We start from the raw sequence: 23,496 nt of genomic DNA, 5'->3' as shown, positions 1-23,496 counted from the left end.
GCATGGATTCGTTTAGAATGGCATAATGGTTTAGTTTAAAATGGCATCATGGTTGGCACAGATATGGTGTGCCAAAGGGCCTGTTCCTACGGTGCACTACACTATGTTCTATGTATGGTGGCAAAGCAACATATGCTTGGCTTGGACCCTTCTGACAGATGTTCCCTAATTTTATGCTGGAATTATTTATATCAAGTCTGCAAATTTTTAGGGTTACAATATTCTCTGACACTTATGATTCGGAGCTGGTGTTGGACTGGGGTGGACAAGGTCAGATGTCACACACCGCCAAGTTAGAGTCGAATAGGTTTATTTGAAATCACAAGCTTTTGGAGCTCTGCCCCTCCAGTTCACCTGATGAAGAGGCAGCACTTTGAAAGCTTGTGATTTCAAATAAACCGTCGGATCAGAACCTGGTGTCATGTGACTTCTGACCTATGACACTTAAGAATTCAGTGATGCTCATTGCCAATGTTTGTTTAAGATAGGCAAACTAATATGAACATAATTACATCAGTGAGCTGTTGACAGTATTGCAAGTAATCCATAGCCCCAGAAAGATTATCAGACCAGGGATAAATAACTAAGTATAAAGGCTGCAGTTCTCCAGAATCACTGGCATTTTCAGCAGACCAGAAACACAGTTTGTGGCTTTTTGGTATTCTGCATTACTCCAAGATGTTCATGTGATGCCTCATAACTGAATGGCAAAGGACTAAACATCAGATTCCAGAATTAAACTCTTCTTTCCGAAAATAGGAATGCCATAACATCTTAGCACATGATAACACTTTGATAAATTGATGCTACTATTACAGAATACTTATTAACACTACATAACTTGGAGATGGAGCTAGTTTGTAACTCAAATAGACTAACAACATAATTTAGTATGCTCATGGCACTAAACAAGTTATCAAGATTTAAATTATATTTAGTTGATCCATGAACAAACAATTCAGCATTGTTAAAAAGTAAAATTCGATCTCATTTTTCCCAACGTTTGGTATTAAATCTGCTAACTTTGTGATTGGTTTGATTGCAGATCACATAGACTTTCTTTTTTTTTTCAAAATACACTTTGATTCAAATTAATTCATAATTAAATTTTTCCTTGTAGTCTATACAACTATTTTTAGAATTGTACTTTATTAGATCTTTTGGAAACTGCAACTAACCCATATAATTCCAGATAAACTATCATCTCACCAGCACTAAAGCAGTGTATACTGGAAGTAGTTTTCATTTAGTGTGATAATATAACATGGCTCTTATCTGATCAGCAGCTCCTTTTTACCTCTAGGGGCAATGGTGACATCATGGAAGAGTCATAAAATTAGTCGTTGATTCAGGCTAATTCTTGAAGTGAATGCTCTGAAGACACTTGTTCAAATCCCATCACTGCAGCTGGTGAAATTTAAATTCAATTCAAAATCTGGAATTGAAACCTACAATGATTGCCATGCAACTATCATCGATTGTTATGAAACCCATTTTGTTCCCTGATGTCCTTTTGGGAAGGAAATCTTCTGTATTTGCCTGATCTGGCCTTCATAAGACATAAGAGCAGAAGTAGACCACTCAGCCCATTGAGTCTGCTGTGCCATTCAATGAGATCATGGCTAATTTGGTAATCCTCAAATCCACTTTCCTGCCTTTTTTTATAATCCGTTTCCCTTAATAATGAAAAATCTATATCAATTTTGAATATTCTTAATTACCCAGCCTCTGCAAAGAATTCCACAGATTCACAACCCTTCGAGAAGAAAATTCTTTCTCATCTGTCTTAAATGAGTGACCCTTTGTTCTGAGATTATACGCTCTGTTCCTCGACTCTTCCAGAAGAAGAAACAACTTTTCCGCATCTGATCAAGTCCCTGAAGAATCATACATTCAATAAGGTTGCCTCTCATTGTTCTAAATTCCAATGAGCACAGTCCCAACCTACTCAACCTTTCCTCATAAAACAGTGCTTCCATACCTGGTATCAGTCCAATCAACTTCTCGAGACAACGTCCAATGCCAGTAACTCATTTCTTGGATAAAGGGTACAAGACTGTTCCAACTGTGGTCTGACTGGTTCCTTCAGTCCCATAGCAAACAAGTTGACCTTTAACTGCTTTTTGGAAAAGTCCTAGCAATCCACTTTTCTCAAGGGTAAGAAGGGATAGACAACAAATGCTGACACTGCCGATGAAACCCATACTCCATTGTAAGAGCAAACATTGCCCCTGTTTTTATTTCCATTGTTGTATGATTGCACAACATAAGATTAGATTAGAGTAGATTAGATTAGATTAGATTACAGTGTGGAAACAGGCCCTTCAGCCCAACAAGTCCACACCGCCCCGCCGAAGCGCAACCCACCCATTCCCCTACACTAACCCCTTACCTAACACTACGGGCAATTTAGCATGGCCAATTCACCTGACCTGCACATCTTTGGACTGTGGGAGGAAACCAGAGCACCCGGAGGAAACCCACGCAGACACTGGGAGAATGTGCAAACTCCACACAGTCAGTCACTGTAAGAAGGATAAGTTCATTCAGTCCAGCATTGCTTCTTGCAATTCCAGATCCTGAAACTGAAAAGGTATAGTGGTGCCTGATTTTCAGAAAGTAGAACACATAGGCTGAGCTTTACAGTGTAATCAATGCCTGTGTGCATTATTGTGGACATAGAATTCTACTGGAGACAGCACAACTGTTGTGCAATGTGATTAGTAAGTCTCCGATATTAGCTCATGTTCCACATATTCTATCACTAGGAAAAGCAACATAAAGATAATGAACCATTTTCACACACATTACAAAAACAGAAGTTGTATTTCTACGTTACTTGAAACAGCCAAAGACACCCAGCCAATGACACACAGTTTAAAGTTTGGCAAAAATGCCAGGCTATTCAAAGGACTCAAGAAATTGTTTTGCTTTGAATACTGGCAACCATGCAAGAAGATTAATAGGTCCTGTATGCTAAAAGGAAGCAACACCATGAAAGATTAATTTAGAGAGAGGTAAATTAGAGGTGCTCCACTAATATAGAGTTATCTTATTCATTCCAACAGTGCCTCAGTTTAAAGTTTTCTGACTGTTTTCAAACAATATTTCTGGAGTTACTCTCTTTCTGTAAGGATTTATCGCCTTCTGCCCACATTTCAATCAATTCTGTTTTAACTTAAGAAATTGGGCGAAGATATTCCCAGTGGTGGAACAGTCAACATTTAAGGCTCAGATTTAGGTTTATTCACTAAAGTATTAGAGGCCACTTAAAACTAATTATCATCATCTGCAATATAGTGCCTGAAATGGTGGTGGAAATAATTTAATACATTCAAATTGGAAATGCGCAAATACTTGAAAGAAATAAAGTTACAGGACAGCAGAATGAATGCAGGAACTATCAGGACAATGCTTCCAAACAGCTAGTATAGGGACACTGGACTAAATGGCCTCCTTTGCTGCTATATCCTCCTATCATTCTTTGACCGAGAAGCAGGAAAATAAAATTAAGGTGGAGGTGGTGGGGAGAGAACAGAAAATTGTAGGATAGCACATCCTACCATTAACAGGCAGGGCCTATTGGGAAATAATGATGGAAACAGGAGTTGCATTATTTGCCTTGGGAACTTCTGGTTGTCATTCTCCAGAAGACCCAAAAGCCTGTCAACTAGGCGGGAAATTACCGACAAAATATTTATCTTTCTTTTTTAACTTGATGCTCATCTTCCCTGGTTTTTGCAATCAGAAGCAAGGATAAGAACTTCCATGTCAAGACCATAACCATTGTTTAAGAATGGCCCTCTCCAGAAACTCCTAGGCTGCAACGACAAGTAATTGTGCAGGCGTCTGGGATCACCTCCGCTGCTTCATTCCTTTAGCAAAGCATCCTGGCATTATTTAGGAGACACAACTCTTGTTTCATCCCCTTGAGAAAAGGCAAAGAAACCCATTGCAATGCAGAAAGGGGAAGACTGTTGGTTTAACTGCTGTTTGATCCCATTTCTCAGACTTTTTTGGGAAAAAAGTTGTTACTTGATAAAAATTTTAAGAAAGTTAGTTCTTATATATTCCACTTGACCATTCAATATAATATTTTCCTTCAATTACATATGGCAAGATCCTGAATAAATTGATTTGACCCACTTCGGTCAAGTAAGCCAAACTAGAAACAAAATTCTCAATTTATGTATTTATGTGGAAATGGTATTCTCATACCCTGGTTTCCCTGGTGGCTTAGGCTCATTCCTACTTGTGTCAACATTTTGTGAGTTATCTTGTATGTATGATAATAATTTTGATCATATTACCTTTGTGAAACACGGTCAAAGATAAGGAAATATTGGGAAAATTTCCAATTACATGACCAAATTATGTTCAATCTTATCACCTGTCTCTAGAACTGAACATTATAATTGATTAGAAATTATCAATGGTCAGGTCTTTTATGACCTGTTTAACATTTATAACAGTTAACTGATAACGTCATTATCTCATGTTTCAGTCAAGTTATCTTGAAGACACATAAATGAAACTGAATATCTAAACCTAGGACACAGGCATGAATCACTGTTTTAAGAAAAGCCCTTAAAAGTTTATTAAGTGATATTATACCAATAAAGTTTTTTCGTAAAAAGCATAACTTAAAAATCAAAATTAGTTTTGTTTTATGTATATATATTTGTATTTATAAATACATGTATAATAATGTTTATGCAATTTTTTATGTCTTTATACATAAATAGTGATAGAAATACCTACTTTTAATTGCTTTAGGTTTGGCATCAGTGACAGCATCCTTCTTTTCTGTAAGAAAGCAAAAAGAATAAATGTTACTTTACCAGCAAGAAGGTAGTGTTTACAAATGATAATTTGACTGTTACAAAAACTGCAAGTACCTCTGGTCACTTCCTGGTCTTTGACTTCATGTAGGATTACAAACAAGGAGAGATGAAGGATAATTTCTCTCTTTCTTTACTTCACGACTAACCACAACAAGATCTATTATAAAAAATTGCTAAAAACTGACACAAAGGCAATGTTTTCCAACTTGCACTCGTCAAGACTAAGAAACATGAAACAGACTTGCAAAAAGAAAAATAACTAACACAGGATGAGAAGAGGGTGATGAGTGGTTGGACAATCAATGACGTGGCGATAAAGCGGAATCAGGATGTGGCCATGAGAATGCAGTTGAGATTGGCAATTTCCATGATTATTTATACAAGCAAGGGGGTGAAAAGTTATCAGACTAAGCAGGAATGTAGAGAAATCAGATCAGCTGTGATTTTATTGAATGGTAGAGCAGGTTTCAGGTCCAAGTGGCTTACTTCTGCACTTAATTTGTATGTTTCATAAACCAGATGTTGATATCAATTTGTGATAATTGTCATTGACATTATTGCTAGGATTAGCTTTATATTCGTGACCCATGATCTGAGTTTAAACTCCACTTGCATAACCACTACACCATTACCTCCCCACTTTAACTATATGCATATTCAATATTATGCTAATCAGAATACCCATTAAAGAAACATCTTTATGTTGGACTGCAGTCTCAGTACTGGCCACTGTGTTTCTGTTGAGGATGTTGAGCACTTAGCCCTCAGGTTTAATAGCTGCCCTAGCTGATTAACTGTCAATGGCAAAATTGTTGGCCAGGATTCTGATGCCCAGTACTGCAGGATTGCCTCCACTTTTCATCTTGGAGGTGGTACTTCCAACTTCACAGAAACATTCAAGATGTCTCCCTCCAATTTAGCTTTCTTTCTGCATATTTATTTGACTTTGTGTGGTTTACCGAGGCCCTATGAAGTTGTTGCCATCCCCTTTGGTAATATCTATTATTTACCTTTTAAAAATCTCACTTCCATTTTATTTCAACAGCACATCACGCCTCTGAAAATGTTTTCAGAAAAAGGAAGCAAGAAACAAAGGTCAGCACAAATCCATGGTCTGGTAAATTAAGAGGAGTCCAACTTCTAGTCAATCTGAAGGATGGTGTTTGAATGGATTGTCCCAGGATATGACCATTTAATGTTTAGTACACTATTGAAATGGGTGAACACATTGAAAAATATGATGGCATTTATAAACCACGTTTGACAGTATTATGAAATCACTCTGCAATTATCTTACAACTTGGACTCGATTTTTTGCAAGTCCATTGAACTCAGCTATCATTCTAACTGTACTGTCTCATCACCAGGTCACATTTTTGCAAAGTATATTCTAAGGAGCCTTGGTGAGTTGCTGCAATGTATCTTGTATCATCAGTTATTAGTTGAAACCATATGCCCAATCCTGATCCAGCTCACAGACAGAAACCCGCCGTGAAACTTGCCAAAATTCACTTGCTAATTTCTGGTGAATGTTAGTCATACAATTTTCAAATTATCTTCTAAATCATTTATTGGGAGTTGGATGCAAATATCATCTCCTTATGATTACGAGATTTAAAATTCTTATATTTTCCGAATGTAAAGAACTTGCTAAATTTTCTCAGCTACTGAACAACGTCAACATTGGCAAGAAAGTTGGGACAATTGTGTGAGATTGGCAGTAAGGAGATTCCTTACTGAGCCAAAAGACACATTTTCCAATCAAGGATTAAATCAGAAGATGAGATTCATGTTAGCAAGCACTGAGGAGCCTATTTATGTGCATTAAAATTTAAATTTTAGTTAACTTCACCTCACTGATTTACAGTTTCCTACTCCCCCAACTGCTAAAGAGAAACTAGATGATGATAATTCCTGACAGGAAAGTTGGAATGAATATCTGGTGACTCCAGCTCACTGTTTGCTCCTTCTGCCCTCCACTTTGGACACCAGTCACCAACATCTCAGGGTATGCTTCACGGAGAGTAACTACACTTACACCCCAAACAGTAAAACCTCTAAGTGCCTGTTGGCAAAATGGGGTACAAATTTCCTCTGCCCGACATGTCTGGGGCAATTGACAGGGCCTGTACAAGGCAGCTGTGGACTGCCAGCAATTGACCTGGTGCACTGCTGGGCTTTATAAATGGTGCCAGCACCAGAAATCATTGACAATTTTAACAGTGACCAGTACTTCGACGTGTGGTGAGAGGGAGACCATGACAAGTGTGGTGCCATAAGAGCGTGGTGCATAGATAATGAGGCCAGTTTGAGAAGATAGCATAAGAAAACCTATGAAGGCTCATGGAAAGAAGCCCTTCATGAAACTCACCAAAACTAACACTGTAGTCTATTTCTGATAAAATTCAGTCCAGGAAGCATCCCACAGAATCACAGAATTGTTATGGAGGAGAAGGAGATCATTTGGTCCACCATCTTTGTACGATCTCTACATGGACTAGAATGATTCAATAAAATGGCGTTGCACCTTCCCACAGACATTCACTAAATAAAAGATAAAGTCACCATAGTTCCAGAGAACCATAAGGCTGTTCTCATTAGGGAGAGATGACTGGTGGTGGTTGAACCTGTGGGCCATCATGTCTCAGGCAAGGGGAGTGGTTGAGAAGGACAGTCTTTCATTATAATCTCAGCCAGTGCAGGAATTGAAGGCACCCTTTTGGTGTTACTCTGCATCACAAACGAGCAACTGGCCCAGTGGATATAGGGCATTTATTATCTAGATGTGCGCTTTTATTACTTCTTTATCAACATTTTAATTATGTGTTTCATTTTATATTAACTGATGGAGTTAGGCTTGTTTGATGGGTGTGCGGGATTGATTTTCCACTGATACAATAGATGCCAAGAAGCTTCTCTATAAGTTGTCTCAACTTGAAACATCAGTTTAGCCTGCATTTAGCGCAATCTTGGTAAATGAGTTAGAGCTTTTGTTAGGAATTGCTGTCAGTAGGATTGGTAATGAGTTGCCTACCACTTAAATTGTCCGCTTGCTTTCATTTGTTTTATAACACTATTTGTGGGGGAGCTACCCTAAAGTGCTGTGGGCCAACATTTATTTTTCCTTTTTGTTAACCTATTTTTCCCTAAACAACCTGTTCAGACATGTTATTACACACCTCGAGAGTAGGTAGGACTTAAACCTGAGTCAGTCTGTCCAGGGGGAACAACAAGACCAATGCACGACAAGAGGCCCCTCTGCTGGCTCTCATTCGGGACTCTATAGCTAGCACTTGAACAACAATTGTTTCTGAATGGTAAACACCCGATTGGAACTATGTCATTGCAAAACATTTTCTGATGTATCCATAGACATCATCTTTTCCTGGTCATTTGCTGTAGGAGGTTTGAAGAGAACGTTTGCAACGTATTGGGAGACTTTTCACAAGACTATTACAAAATGTATATTGTCAACATTTAGTCACAGAGATGTACAGCATAGAAACTCGCCTTGTCCTGGAAATTCTCTGATAAAGTAAAAATGAGTGTTATTGTTCAATAATTATTCATCAGAGTATTAAAAACAGTATACAGCAACTTGGATAATGATTGAAAAGTCACTTAAGTAGATGTAATATCCACACAGTAGGAGGTTAATAAGGAAATGGTAATGAGCTACAATGAATCATTACAAATAAAAGCCTGGTATTAAAATCTAACATCATCAAAACATAATGCAGAAAGCGATTCACATTATTTGACATTGCAATTTGCTGCTGGAGGAATACAATTATTTTCAATTTTATTTCTATCTTCAATTAATATTAAATAATCTCTTCCATACATGTACATCATTTTTCCTCAACAATCATTTTCACTCTAAATGTTTCGATGTGGGTCATTCAACAACAATGATGAGGATAATTTGCAAGCTCCTAAAGACCATTAGCTAAACATGTGTAACTAAATTTTCTTTGAGGAATCTACTTTAAATATTACATCTGAAGAGATTACAAATATGAGTTTATATTAACATTTTCTTTATACTTCTATTTTTACTTTATGCCATAGGTTACTGAAGGACAGACTTCAACTGATGCAGATTGGTTCATTTAGACTAAATCTTAGCTTTTTTGGATAAATTTGATTTGTATTGAGTTTTAAGGAATTTTGACCAAGATCTCTTGCCCCATTTTACTATATTCACCTTGTTAAGAGAGGACTGGCAGAGGAGACCATGACAGTAGATCTTGAATCAATGTGGGTCTCACAGTATTAAGATACCACCAGCAGTGCTTCAAGGAGGTCAATACCTTCCCTGCTCCACGAGGGTAAATGTCACTATCTACTCTCTACAACCTCACAATCACTCTATATCCAACCCCGCACCCACCTTCCACCATTTTCACTGTTATCTGCAATATCTTACCTCATTTGCACCACCGCTAGCCTCACATACAATTAAACCTTTGTGCGCTCTACAGAGTCTAATCACTACCTCAGAATATCTCAGCATCATTCTATGACCCTGTATCAACGAAGACAGTTTCAGGTCACTGAATCCCTCTCTATCTCCTATTCCAGGAGAAAACAGCCACAGTCAAGCAGAAACAGTTCAATGGTGTTTGACATCAGACTCTTCACAACAAGCATGTGCATTGCCCTGAAATGCAGCCTAGTCTAGTTTGTGAGGTGGATGTCTATCTGCATGTGCAGACTGTCCCTTCAGCAGCTTTTCAACACTATTTGCCAATTCATCTTGCAATGCAAACCTGTTTCTTGAGCATTCTAAAAAAGGATTGGAGAGATGGCATGAGGATTGACGGGTTGGCAAATGTGGGATCCCGATATCCCTTGATAAGGTATGCACGTGGTTGATGCTTGTGGCTTATGCCCTAAGATGCTGTTTGATGCTCAGCAACATGAAGGGTCTCCATAGCCATGTTTCAGAATCAGGTGATCTGAAATCGCTAGGTGCCTGCTCTGGCTTTCAAATGATTAGATTAGATTAGATTACTTACAGTGTGGAAACAGGCCCTTTGGCCCAACAAGTCCACACCGACCCTCCGAAGAGCAACCCACCCAGACCCATCCCCCTACATTTCCCCCTTCACCTAACACTACGGGCAATTTAGCTTGGCCAATTCACCTACCCTGCACATTTTTGGCTGTGGGAGGAAACCAGAGCACCCAAAGGAAACCCACGCAGTCACAGGGAGAATGTGCAAACTCCACACAGACAGTTGCCTGAGGTGGGAATTGAACCCGGGTCTCTAGCGTTGTGAGGCAGCAGTGCTAACCACTGTGCCACCCAAATTCTCAGCATCTAACTTGTTCAGGGGGTTGGTGAGATAGAAATTTGAATGTTAATGAGGTGAGTTGTAGCATTAATCAAGCTGTAGTCTTCCTTCATTGCTAGCTCAGTGCTGCCCGGCAAGAAACTCATCTCACCCGCTCAGCAATGCAGAAAAATTGATCCCAGTGTTGAGATGGGCCTCACAGGATTTCCTGTGTGATTATGCCACAAATCTTGCTAGAGACTACATTTTGTTCCAGACTCTATAATATTTTGCCCACTGCCTTTGAATAGAGATTAAGTGGGAAAGGCTGAACCTTACTTGCAAAGGGAAACTAGCTAAAGGAAAGAATGAACAACATATGGACAGTAGATTTCTTTCTGCAAAGGACATTAGTAACCCAGATGGATTTTATGACAATTGATGATTGTTGTCATTACTAATTACAATATTGATGTCAATACTTTGTCAGTTACTTAAAATAGTTAATGGTCACATTTTGAGGTGGTGCGGTGGCTCAGTGGTTAGCACCGCTACCTCACAGTACAGAGATCCTGGTTCAATTCCAGCCTCTGTGTAGAGTTTGCACAGTCTCTCTGTGTCTGTGCAGCTTTCCTCCCACAATCTAAAGATGTGCAGGTCAGGTGAATTGACCTTGTTGAATTGCCCATAGTGTTAGGTGCATTAGTCAGGGGTAAATATTGGGTAGGGGAATGGGTCTAGGTGTGTTACTCTTTGGAGGGTTGATATGGACTTGTTGGGCTGAAGGGAATTTAATCTAATTACTGAGACGAGCTCCAGATTTTTCATTGTTGTGCACAGAACATTAGCCTGGGCCTCTGTGCAGTAATATTATAATTGTGCAACTGCCTTCCTCAACAATCCAAACATCAAGTCAAATTTTAAGGCTATTAGGACTAATCTTATGCTTCTCCACAGGCTCTCAATGGAAAGGAATACTGGACAAGATGCTCAAGTAGTTGATCCACTGCTTCTGCAGCCCATTCTGTATACCCACCAAATTTGAAGTTTACCCCCTATGGTTTCCAACTAAAGGAGGTGGGGAGTTGCAGCGGAGGTGGGAAGTTGCAGCTCTTCCACATATTGTGAAGGTATATTAAATAGCAATTGCCTTGGCCCATCTTATATAGCAGACATAAATTTTTTAAAAACTAGGACAAACAGCAAAAAGGATTCTGCATGTTAGCTCAAGGAACCTGCTGGTAAAAATCTGATTTTACATTAACATTTGTTTTCTGCAATCATTCAAACACAGGCATTCTGGGTTGTTGCATTTCACAACGTTCTACAACAAACATTTCTACATAATTTACATTCCTGGGTTTGATAGAAGGTACAATTGCATGATTTCCAGACAGTATCAATGGAGAACAAACTACCTTCTAAAAGAACAAAGTGAATATCGCTATAATACGCAAACTTACTGGCCCAGGAGCGCCTTCAATCAGATTCTGTACTTTACAGAAAAGATCATCAAATCTGACCATTATATAGACCTATTAGATATTTCTCAAGCACATGTATTGAAATAATAAATTTAACAGAGGTAAGGCAAGCCAACAGGATTAAGGCTTGTTGAGCCTCGAAAGTGGAAAGAGGCACATATATCTCCAAGTGTAACGGTCAGGTTGTGGCTGCCCCAAACCTCTGTAGCCCATCAATAGGTCACAGTAGGTGTGAAAAAAAGGCATCTTAACCTGCATTCCAAAGGAGAGGCCCACGCCATCTGAAGCAATAGAGAAAAGCCAAACAAGGATTAAGGATTTTTTCTTCTGGAATTCAACCTTAAACAGGATAATTAGCATTGACGTTTTGGCGTGTGGGGAACATATGGGGCAAGGTCATGAGAGCGGAGACGTATGGTGTGGTTTTAGTGGGTATTTCTAAAATCTTTCCAGCAATTGGGTATGAGTGATAAGTGGTTTGATAAAGTGTCAATAAAGGACACCACCTCCTTGGAGCGTTTCTCATACTCTGATACCAGGGTCCTGCATATTAAATGGAAAAGCTGTTTTTGAATAGTTTAAGATATCCTCGATGTTGCATGTAGGCAGATCTAGGACAGGCTTTGGGCACAATATCAACTTCAGAATACATGAAAGCTAGTTTTGCCTTGGTGGTGAACTGGTTGACTGAAAGGGTGCAATTTCGCGGGACTTGTGACAGGCCAAAGATTAGTACCCAGGCAGTGAAGAGAAGATTATCTTCAGATTTGAACTATATAGTTATAATAGTGAAATGTAAGACAGGGGAAGTGATCAAACCTTACAGTGTTGTGACTAAACTGTAACTTGAATATTAGAGATGAATTCCTGAGTATTTGTGGTGCGATTTGGATACATTATCAGATCAAATAACTTTTTGTGGTGCTAAATGAGGCTGAAGCCATTTTTTCTTCTGGAATTCAACCTTAAATTCCTTTCTCCTTCCAGTGGCTGCCTGGAGAGTAGTTAAAATATGCTGAACATATATCTCCAAGTGTAACGGTCAGGTTGTGGCTGCCCCAAACCTCTGTAGCCCATCAATAGGTCACAGTAGGTGTGAAAAAAAGGCATCTTAACCTGCATTCCAAAGGAGAGGCCCACGCCATCTGAAGCAATAGAGAAAAGCCAAACAAGTCTGACAGGGGTTTGCATATGTCAGAAACTGTCCAACCAAGAGCAGAAATATGACTATTCAATCAGAGCATGGCTGATTTTATCAATCTCAATTCCACTTTCGAGGCTCATTCCCATTACTTTTGATTCGCTGGATTAAAAATCCATCTCCTCTTTGAATATGCTTAGCAACCAGCCTCTAAAGCCCTCTGCAGTAAAGCACTCCACCCTAGCAGAGAATAATTTCCTTATCTTTGTCTTAAATGGCCAAGCCCTTATTTTGACATATTTCAGCAGGCCCCAGCTGACAAAATTTTGGTCCATAATCCAAGTAGGCCATACATCCAGACTTGGGTTGGACATTTCCTCTGGATTTATCAGAGGTACCTGGACTGCCAGCACACTGCCCGGCTTCCCCCCCCCCCTCCTCCCACCACCCCCCATCCCCACCCCCACCCCCACCACCACAAGTCCTAATCAAAGCCCAGAATGAAAACTCCAACTTTAGGAGTCTCGTTGCATTCTGAGAACATACAATATCTCCTTCTCCAACAGCCACCACAGAAACTTGAGCACTAAGCTAAGTAAAGTAAAAAGAGTACTTGCTGAATTTTTAGTTTTTCTACTGTAATGGCAGAAGAATGTTAAAACAGTTGTATAGTTTTAGTCTGATACTCTTATATTTGATATATCTTGCTTATTTTTATATCAGTTTGTTCCTACCATGGCCATCGTCCTGGGAATTCCAAACATAAGACTTCTCATACATTAATTCATATTCATAGCGTCATTTATGGTACTGAAAGGAGACCATTTTCCACACTGGGTCCATGCTGGATCCCTACAGAGTCAGTTTCACTCTCCCCCTCAGTCTCCATGGACCTGCAAGTTTATTTCATTCAAGTGCTATACAATTTGCTTTTGTAAACATTGATTGGCCCCACATTCACCATTCTCATTGGCAGAGACTCATTACCAATTGTTGTGTAAACAAGGTTCTTCTTCACAATGTCTCTCTCTCACCTCAATTCTCAAACTATGTCCCATGTTACATTCTAACTTTAAGTTAATTTATGTCAGACGTAAATTTTACCATAAATATTATGACAAGTGTACAAGTTATCTGCTTGCTTGTAGAAAAATTCAATAATACATGAGGTTATTCATACTGATCAACATTAAAAATTCTTCTAATCATTAGTGCCCTTTTTGTGGAAATACCAAGGAAATGGTGTAAAATGTATTTACGTTACTTCAATGAGGTTTCCACAGTTATAGTAGACAATTTGATAAATACATTTTTAAAAATACTTTCTTGAATTAAAGATGTAACATTTGCAGTTTTCCAATTACCAAGACCTTTCAAAATCAAGAGAACTTTGGAAGATTTCAACCAATGCATCCATTATATCTATAGTTATTAATATTAAGACCACAGATGTATGCTATCAGGTCTTGAGAACTTGTCAGCCTTTAGTCACATAAGTTATCCTGGTACTTCTCTAGTGATGGCAATTTTTCAAATTTCTTCCTCCCTTTATACCTTAGTTTTCCATGATCCAGAGAATGAATTCTGTATCTTCTACCATGCATGATGAGAAGGAGCCAGTGTTGGACTGGGTTGGACAAAGTTAAAACTCACACAACACCAGATAATAGTCCAACAGCCTTATTTGGAAGTACTAGCATTCAGAGTGCTGCTACCTGACGAAGGTAAACCTGTTGGACTATAACCTGGTGTTGTGTGATTTTTAACTTCTCCCACGCAGACAGATGAAAAATATTTGTTGAAAGCGCCTGGCAATTCTCATTGATATTTGTGGGAGATTACCATACACAATGGAAAACATATGAACCTACACATCAATTAGGATCAGGACTAGGTCATTAACCCTTCAATCCTGCTCCCTAATTGATAATATCATGGCTTAAATGATTGTGGCCTCAACTTCACTTTCAGTCAACACCATTAACCTTTGACTCTCTTGGCAGTCAAGAATCTATCCAACTTGATCTTAAATAGTCTTGCCTCCACTCTTCTCTGGGAAGAATGGAATTCCACAGGCTCACAACCATTTGGGAGAAAGATTTTACTAATCTCCATCTTTGTTGGAAGACACCTTTGTAAACTGTGTCCCTTAATTTCATTCTGTTACACAAAAGAAACAATGATTTCAGCATCCAACCTGTCAAGTCCCTTTATTCTTCTAAACTCCAATTGTTATCCTGACCCAACTTACCTGATCTTCTCTCATAAAATAGCTCCTTCATCCCAGAAATCAGCCAAAGTGAACTTTCTCTGAATTGCTCTTATACAATAACCCTTTTTTAAATGCGGAGACCAAAATTGTACACAGTGCTCTACTTGTGATCTCACTAATGCGGTTGAAGCAAAACTTCTCTACTTTTGGTTTCCATTTCATCTGCAATATATTACAACATTCTGCAATGTATTACAACATTCTGCAGGTTAACATTTGTGATTTATGTACCAGGATACCTAGAACACCCTAAACCTCAGAGTTGTGCAATCACTCTCCCTTTCAATCGTATGTTGCTTTTTTTTCTTCCTACCAAAATTTGCATATTTTGCAATTGTTTTACTCAATTACTTGAACTATCTATATCCATTTGAACACTCCTTAGGTTCTTTTCACAGCATAGTCTCTTACCTATTTCATGGTTTTAGCAAACTTAGCAACCATACTTTCAACCCCTTCATATAAGTTACAGATATAAAGTACAAATAAAAGAAGGCTAAGCACTAATCCCTGTGACACCCCCACCTTGCCAAACTAAAAATGATGCATTTATTCTTACTGTCTGCTTCTTGTTAGTTATCCAGTCTTCTGTCTTGGCAGATAAATTAGCCCCTACACCATGAACTTCTATTCTGTGTGGTAACATTTGTAGTTGCACCCTATCATATGCCTTCTGGAAACCCAAGTACACCAAATCTACAAACTCCCCTTTATCACTCTATTTCCTTAAAGAACTTTTAAAAAAAAGTAAAACACAATTTCTCTTTCAGAAAGCCAAGTTGACTCTGCTTCACTGTCATATTGACATTTTCAAAGTACTTTACTACAACCTTCTTTTTAACAGATTGCAGCATTTCTTGATTACAGACATTAACTGACCAAGCATTTCTGTCTCTCTTCTTTCTTAAGTAGACAGTTACATATAATGTTTTCCAATCTGATGGGACCTTTCCAGAATCTAGGGAATTTTGAATAAATAAAACGAATGCATCCATTATCTCAGCAGCCAATTTTTTAATATCCTAGGATTATGTAATTATTTTCCCAGTATGCTTTCCCTGGAGACTAATTGCTTTTGGCTTATTTACAACTATTTCCGTGATGTTATGTTGATCCTCTACAGTGACAACAGATGCAAAATATCTCTGGAATCTGGCTATTGTTTCCTTACTTCTGTTATGAAGTCCTTAGTCTCTAAAGTTTCACTCCTCACACTATGTACTCTTTTCCTTTTTAAATACCTGTAGAAAATCTTAATGCTTGTTCTTATAATATTTGGAGTTAGCTTTGTCATACTGCAATTTTTCTCCTTTTTATTCATTTTTTGAAGTATTTTATATTTTATACAATCTTGACCTGCCACTAACTCTGCAGGATTGTATGCTTTTCTGATAATTTAATACTATCTTTGACTTATTTAGTTAGCAACAGATGGTGTCTTTCCCGAGTTTTTCTTACTAATATTTGCCAAATATTATTAAATAACTCTTTAAATGTTGACCACTGCATCTTTACAGACTTATTCTTTATTCTAAATTCCTAGTTTACGTTAGCTAGCTCTGTTTTCATTTCCCTATAATTACCCATGTTTGGCTGCTATGCCATTTCCTGTAAGGACATCTGCTGTGAACAAACAGCAATAGACTAGTAGCTTTTAACAAAACTGATAACTTCCCTTGAAAATAAAAATTGCTGGATATCATAGCAGGTCAGGCAGCATCCATGAAGAGAGAGTAAACTAATGTTTCGAGTCGAGGATGACTCTTCATCAAAGCTGAAGTGAAGTGTGCAGGGGATAAAATTTACACAATATTTTGGGTGGGGGGAAGGATTTTGATAATTTAGATTAAGTGACTGGAATGTGAGAATGGTGGAACAATGGTGTGTTTAACTGTCAGACTGGAAAGAACAGAGAAGTCCCACAGGAGTGAGGGAAGGGAGAGAAGACATGGTGACAGAGAATGTAACAAGCAAAGCTAAAAGGGAAGGAATGGGTTCACAATACACAGCCCAGAGGATTGTAAAGTGGGCTCAAGATTGAGTTCAACACCTTCAGATTGTGAACCAACTCCTTCCCTTGCTTTTAACTTTGATTTTTACATTCTCTGTCACCATGTCTTCTCTCCCCTCCCCCCATTCCCATGGGGATTGCCTGTTCTTTCCAGTCTGGCAGTTAGACACAGCATTGTTCTACCATTCTTAATTCCAATCACTTAATCGGAACTATCAACATCCTTTGTCTCCCGGCACTACAACCCACCCCCTTCACTGTTGCATAAATGCTGCCTCCTCTGCACTTCACATTTGCTCTGATGAAGAATAACCTAAACTCGAAACATTAGCACACTCCCTCTCCATGGATACTGCCTGACCTGCTGTGATCTCCAGCAATTTTTCTTTCCAGTCCAGGTTCCAGCATCTGCAGTAATTTGCTCCTGCTGGCTTTCCTTCACTCTTAGCTGTGTCTTCCAATTTCTTATTTTTTTCTCAGAATCATAGAAACCCTACAGTATGGAAACAGGCCCTTCGGCCCAACAAATCCACACTGACCCTCCGAAGACTATTCCCACCAGACCCGTTCCCCTACCCTATTATTCTATATATACCCCTGACCAACGCACCTAACCTACACATCCTTAAACACTATGGACAATTTAGCACGGCCAATTCACTTAACCTGCACATCTTTGCATTGTGGGAGGAAACTGGAGCACTCGGAAGAAACCCATGCAGACACAGGGAGATTATGCAAACTCCACACAGACAGTCGCCGGAGGCTGGAATCAAACCCGGTCCGTGGCAATGTGAGGCAGCAGGGCTAACCACTGAGTTACTGTGCCACCCCCATCACCTATTCAAGGACAATTATGGTTTATAAGTAAATACTGGTCTAGCCAGCGATGCTCATATCCCACCAACAAATGAAAGATAAAGCAATGGGGTACTGCTGCAAACTGCACAAAACAAGGGAAATTGACATGGTATGTGATTCCCCTAATTAACAATAACAAAAACACAAAATACTGGAAACAACAGGTCTGGAAGCATCTGTGGAGAATGAAACACTTAACATTTCAGTCCTGATGAAAAAGGTTACAGACCTCAAATGTTAATAGCTTTTCTCAGCACAAATTAATTGCTAAACCTACTAAAATGTTTCCTGGTATGTCTGGCTGTCCTCATCACAATGTGTGTCTATCGCTTAGTAAAGCTCATGTCACCACTGCAGCCTCGCAAAATCTAAACTATAATTTGATTCAAAATATTGACACTGTAAATAAGTGACTTTTGTTATAACATGCACATTTATTTTGTTTGTATTGACACTGAACAGACAAAAGTATGCATTACAGCCTGAAAATAGAAACATTTTGTATCTAATTTATAAGTCAATTTCCCATTGTTTGTGAGTCAGAGTGCACACTGTTATTCTGTGTCACAACAGAACCTTGCCTCATCTTAATGTGAGCAGTAGCCTCAAGAAAGTTGGATATTTTTTCTTCCTATTCTAAGTGTACTTCTGATGTCCGAGGGAAAAGGATGGACTTATTTCTTTTATCAGGATTATTTTACAAAATGATCAAAATTTAATATTAATCCTGAGTTGAAGTCAGTTTAACTAATGGAAGACAGGCCTGTAAGAGTTGAGAAGGTTCACATGGTTGATTCCAGGGATGAGGAGAGATTGAGTAAGTTAGACGTGGGCTCATTAGAGTTGAGAAGAATGAGATGGGACCTTATTAAAATGTATAAAATTCTTAGGGGCCTTGACAGAGATATGGAAAGGTTACTTACTCTTGTGGGAAAGTCTAGGACCAGTGGACATAATCACAGAGTAAGAGATGAGGAGGAATTTTCTTTCTAAAAAAGATAGGGAATCTGAGAAATTTTTACTGTAAAAGGCTGTACAGTTTGGGTCATTAATTATGTCAGGGCTCTGATAGGCAGACTTTTGATTACATTAGTTAGTAAATGAGCAGATTACCTTACAAGGAAAGGCTAGACAGTCTTGGCCTGTATCCTCTGGAGTTCAGATGAGTCAAAAGTGACTTAAATGAAACATACAAGATTTGAAGGGACTTGACTTAATGGATGCTGAAAGGATGTTTTCCCTACAGCGCAGTCACAGCTTAACAATAAAGAGGCATCTATTTAAAACAAAAATGAGGAAACTTCTTTGTGAATCTTTGGAATTCCTTTCCTCAAAAGGTAGTGGATGCAGAATCTTTAAATATTTTTAACATGCAGGTAAATCGATTTTTGATTATCAAGGTGATGAAAGATTAATGGGGATATGTTGGAATGTAGAGCTGATGTTTAAATCAGATCAGCCGTGATGATATTGAATGGAGGCTTGTATGAATCGAAGGTCATGGAGATAAGGAAGGAAAGTGGAGTTGAGTATCATCAGATCAGCCATGATCACATTGAATGGTAGAGCAGACACATTGGACTGAATGGCCTACTTCTGCTCCTATGTTTTATGGCCTTCTGGTCTTATTAAATTTGGCCCACCTCAGGATCCAGGTGTCGCACCTCATAGAGTTGCTGCTTCCATTAGGTGAGACCACACCTGGAATACTTTGTGCAGTTTAGGTCTCACTATCTGAGGGAGGATGTCCTTGCTGTAGAGAGAGTGCAGTGAAGGTTTATCAGACTGACTTCTGGGATGGCAAGGCTGGAGCATAACAAGTTGAATCAGGATTGTATTTCTGGAGTTCAGGAGAATGAGCCAGGTCTCATAGAAAGCTGCAAAACATTCTAACAGGATTAGACAGGGTAGATGCAGGAAGGATGTACCTAACAACAAAACCAAAGGTCACAGTTTAAGGATACAGAGTAAACCATTTAGGACTGAGATGAGGAGAATTCTTTTCGCCGAGAGGGTAGTGAGCATGTGGAATTTGTTACTACCAAAAGCAGTTGAGGCGATAGCACTTAGTGATTTCAAGGAGGAGATGGATACAGCACATGAGGCTAAAGAGCTCAAAGGATTTGAGGGAAAAGCTGGAAGAGGCTATTGAATTGGATGATCAGCCATGATCATGATGAAGCGCTGAATAATTGAGTCACGCTTCTATTTTCTTTGTTTCTATGTTTAATAGGGCCAACTGGCTAGTTAGTAACAATTCATTGTCAGTAACTGGCCAGTTGATTGTCTTGTCAGTGCCACTTTTCCAATTTCCCCTTTGCAGGGACTCAAGATGGCAAAGACACTTAGCTTATGCCATCCTGCCAGACCCTGAGTATCCAATAAGGTAAGAAATGGAGGCCACAAGCACTGGTTCTGCCTCTGCCTGATGTCAGAAGACAGCCCTGCCAGCCCACATTACCACTTTCACATCATAGATTTAATGATGTGCTTTATTGCAGAACTATGGTCAGGCATGGCCACATTGTGGCTGCAATGTGATCATTTTAACTTTAACTCCACTGAACTACTCTAAAAAAAATTGCAGTCCAACTAATATGAGAGTAAGAAATGGTCAAACCTGATACAAGAAAAACAGAATACAGGTGGCAACAAGTTGAAAAGAATTCTCATGCTACAGTAACTCTCTATTCTGCTGCCCCCAACCCCATATTATTTAAAGAATTTGAGTGACCCTTAAATAACCCATGTCTAAGATTTGTGCAGCAAAATGTCACAACTGCCACTATAGACCTAGTATGTGGATGATTAGTTGGTAATTTGACTTTTTTAAAATCATTGTTGAGTTAGTTTTCACATTCCTGTACTTGTACTTTCCCTCAAGGAAATAACAAACTTTTCAGTTAATTGAAATAAAATCAATAAGCACTAAAAGTACACAACAGATCTTTCACTCACTGTAAAGAGAATAGCTAAGATACAGTTTCAGGTTAATTCGAAAAATAATTCTGCTTTTATTGTAATTGCTTGTACATTTCTGGCATTTATGTTCTTACTTCCGATTTCCTGTAGATTTTCTCTTGCATCTTAGGTTAAATATCTGAGGTAGCTTCTTTCAAAGCAGTACAAAAGAATTTTCTGGAGTACATCATGATTGCTATTGACGAAATCACATTCCCTGAAAACATACATGCTAATGATTTCGGTGGTATATCATAAATTATAATGAAGACAAACGAGTCTAACTATGGGCATGTTTAGTAATCGCATACTTACAATGTACATAGTAATGGATAAGTCCACACAAGTTTCGATCATGAAATATTTGTCATTGTTTATCAGTCTGACACATACTTCAGGAGTACCAAATAGGTCCCCAAGTTGAAGAACTGAAAAATTCCAGATCAGAATTGTCAGAACTGTCAGATGTCAACAGGCAAGTTGAAATCTCTAATTGTTTTCACTATTCAACAGATAAGTGTTAATGTTTGGACAGCTTTTCCATTATACGCACTCAGAGAACAGCAATGTGACTGTGTGAACTCCTAACAGTTTAGTGATAAGCAAGTGGAGGACTCATTTTTAAAAAACCTGCAAAGGTCAGTCCCTGTGCAGTAAATTCCAAACATCTCTCAGTTAGAGAAGAGTGAATGCAACCACCGTAATTTGATAATGCATCATTCTGCCTTTTATAAGCTTTCACTTGATACTTCACTTATACATCTGTTAAAGGTCCATGTTAGCTCAATGTAGCTGTATTTACTGATAATATTTATTGAATTATATATTTCAGACGCAAAGAATAACTGAATTAATTTTCAATCCAAGCACACATTCCTGCTACTTTTGGTCTCACAATAATTCAACAATAACATGACTCATAGAACATAGAACATAGAAAAATACAGCGCAGTACAGGCCCTTCGGCCCTCGATGTTGCGCTGATCCAAGCCCACCTAACCTACACTAGCCCACTATCCTCCATATGCCTATCCAATGCCCGCTTAAATGCCCATAATGAGGGAGAGTCCACCACTGCTACTGGCAGGGCATTCCATGAACTCACGACTCGCTGAGTAAAGAACCTACCCCTAACATCTGTCCTATACCTACCCCCCCCTTAATTTAAAGCTATGCCCCCTTGTAATAGCTGACTCCATACGTGAAAAAAGATTCTCACTGTCGACCCTATCTAAACCCCTAATCATCTTGTACACCTCTATCAAGTCACCCCTAAACCTTCTTTTCTCCAATGAAAACAACCCCAAGTGCCTCAGCCTTTCCTCATACGATCTTTCTACCATACCAGGCAACATCCTGGTAAACCTCCTCTGCACCCGTTCCAGTGCCTCCACATCCTTCCTATAGTATGGCGACCAAAACTGCACACAATACTCCAGATGCAGCCGCACCAGAGTCTTATACAACTGCAACATGACCTCAGTACTCCGGAACTCAATTCCTCTACCAATAAAAGCCAGTACGCCATATGCCTTCTTCACCGCACTATTTACCTGGGTGGCAACTTTCAAAGATCTGTGTACATGGACACCAAGATCCCTCTGCTCATCCACACTACCAAGTATCCGACCATTAGCCCAGTACCCCATCTTTTTGTTACTCTTACCAAAGTGAATCACCTCACACTTAGCTACATTGAACTCCATTTGCCACCTTTCTGCCCAGTTCTGCAGCTTATCTATATCCCGCTGTAACCTGACACATCCTTCCTCACTGTCTACAACTCCTCCGACTTTCATGTCATTTTTTAAAAGTTTCTTTAAAGACCACATCTTTAAATAGGAATATCACCACCTGCAAGTTCTTCTCTAACCTGTCAACCTCTAGAGTTAGAAAGATAGCCATTCCTTCACAGTCACTGGCTCAAGGTCCTAGAACTGCATTGTGGACCTACCAGCAGGAAATAGACTGCAGTAGTTCCAGAAGACAGATCACCACCAACTTCTCAAGTGGAATTAGGGATGGGCAATAAATGTTAGTCCATCTAGCAACATCCACATGCAATGAGTGAATCTTTTGCAAAAACTCAGAGCAAGAGAGTCTTCACTCGCAATGCAAGTGTAACTAGTAGGGGATCCTTCAAATGTGACATTCACAGCACGCTACTGCTTAAACCCAGGCTAGTACATAAGTACCTTGGCTCCCTAAAACACCAAATCAGGGATGATCTGGCCTTTAACCCCGTCCTTAAATAGTATTGAAGTTGAACAAACAAAACATGGATCTTGCCCAAACTACTGCCTTTTCTTCCATCATGATTAAAGTCACAGTTAACTCCCCAGAGATTATAGTTCAGATTATACTGTACTTCTTCCTTTTAAATCTATCTTTTTGAAGCTTCTTTATCAGGTGTGACATTTCATTCTCTCTCTCTCTCTCTCTCTCTCTCTCTCTCCAGATAGTCACTGAATTTATATTGCAGTTGTCTTGCAAAAAAATACTGGTGGAATTTAAATTCAATTGTCCACAGCTGATCCAGGATTATGATTCATGGCCATGACAAGTGTCAGCATAGAGATCCATGGCCTCTTAAAACAGTGATAAATATGATCTATTAGATTTTAACTTCTTTCATCTGATTTT

The 23,496-nt window shown here is 39.0% G+C and overlaps 1 protein-coding gene across 50 annotated transcripts in view; it reads right to left on the bottom strand.

Moving 5' to 3' along the window:
* trdn (triadin) overlaps positions 1 to 23,496 on the bottom strand; it is a 462,709-nt gene that overhangs the window by 236,065 nt on the left and 203,148 nt on the right. For all 50 annotated transcript variants that reach the window (XM_087980725.1, XM_087980732.1, XM_087980853.1 and 47 more), the window contains one exon: positions 4,762 to 4,806. In XM_087980725.1, the coding sequence (XP_087836851.1) occupies positions 4,762 to 4,806 (45 nt within the window). The remainder of the gene's footprint in view (positions 1 to 4,761; positions 4,807 to 23,496) is intronic.

This window comes from Chiloscyllium plagiosum, unplaced genomic scaffold, assembly GCF_037043375.1.
Source record: "Chiloscyllium plagiosum isolate Xiang-an unplaced genomic scaffold, Cpla_swu_hap1 HiC_scaffold_3, whole genome shotgun sequence".
Lineage (NCBI taxonomy): Eukaryota > Metazoa > Chordata > Chondrichthyes > Orectolobiformes > Hemiscylliidae > Chiloscyllium > Chiloscyllium plagiosum.
The sequence above is the reverse complement of the archived record's forward strand: the minus strand, read 5'-3'. Positions and strand labels throughout refer to the sequence as shown.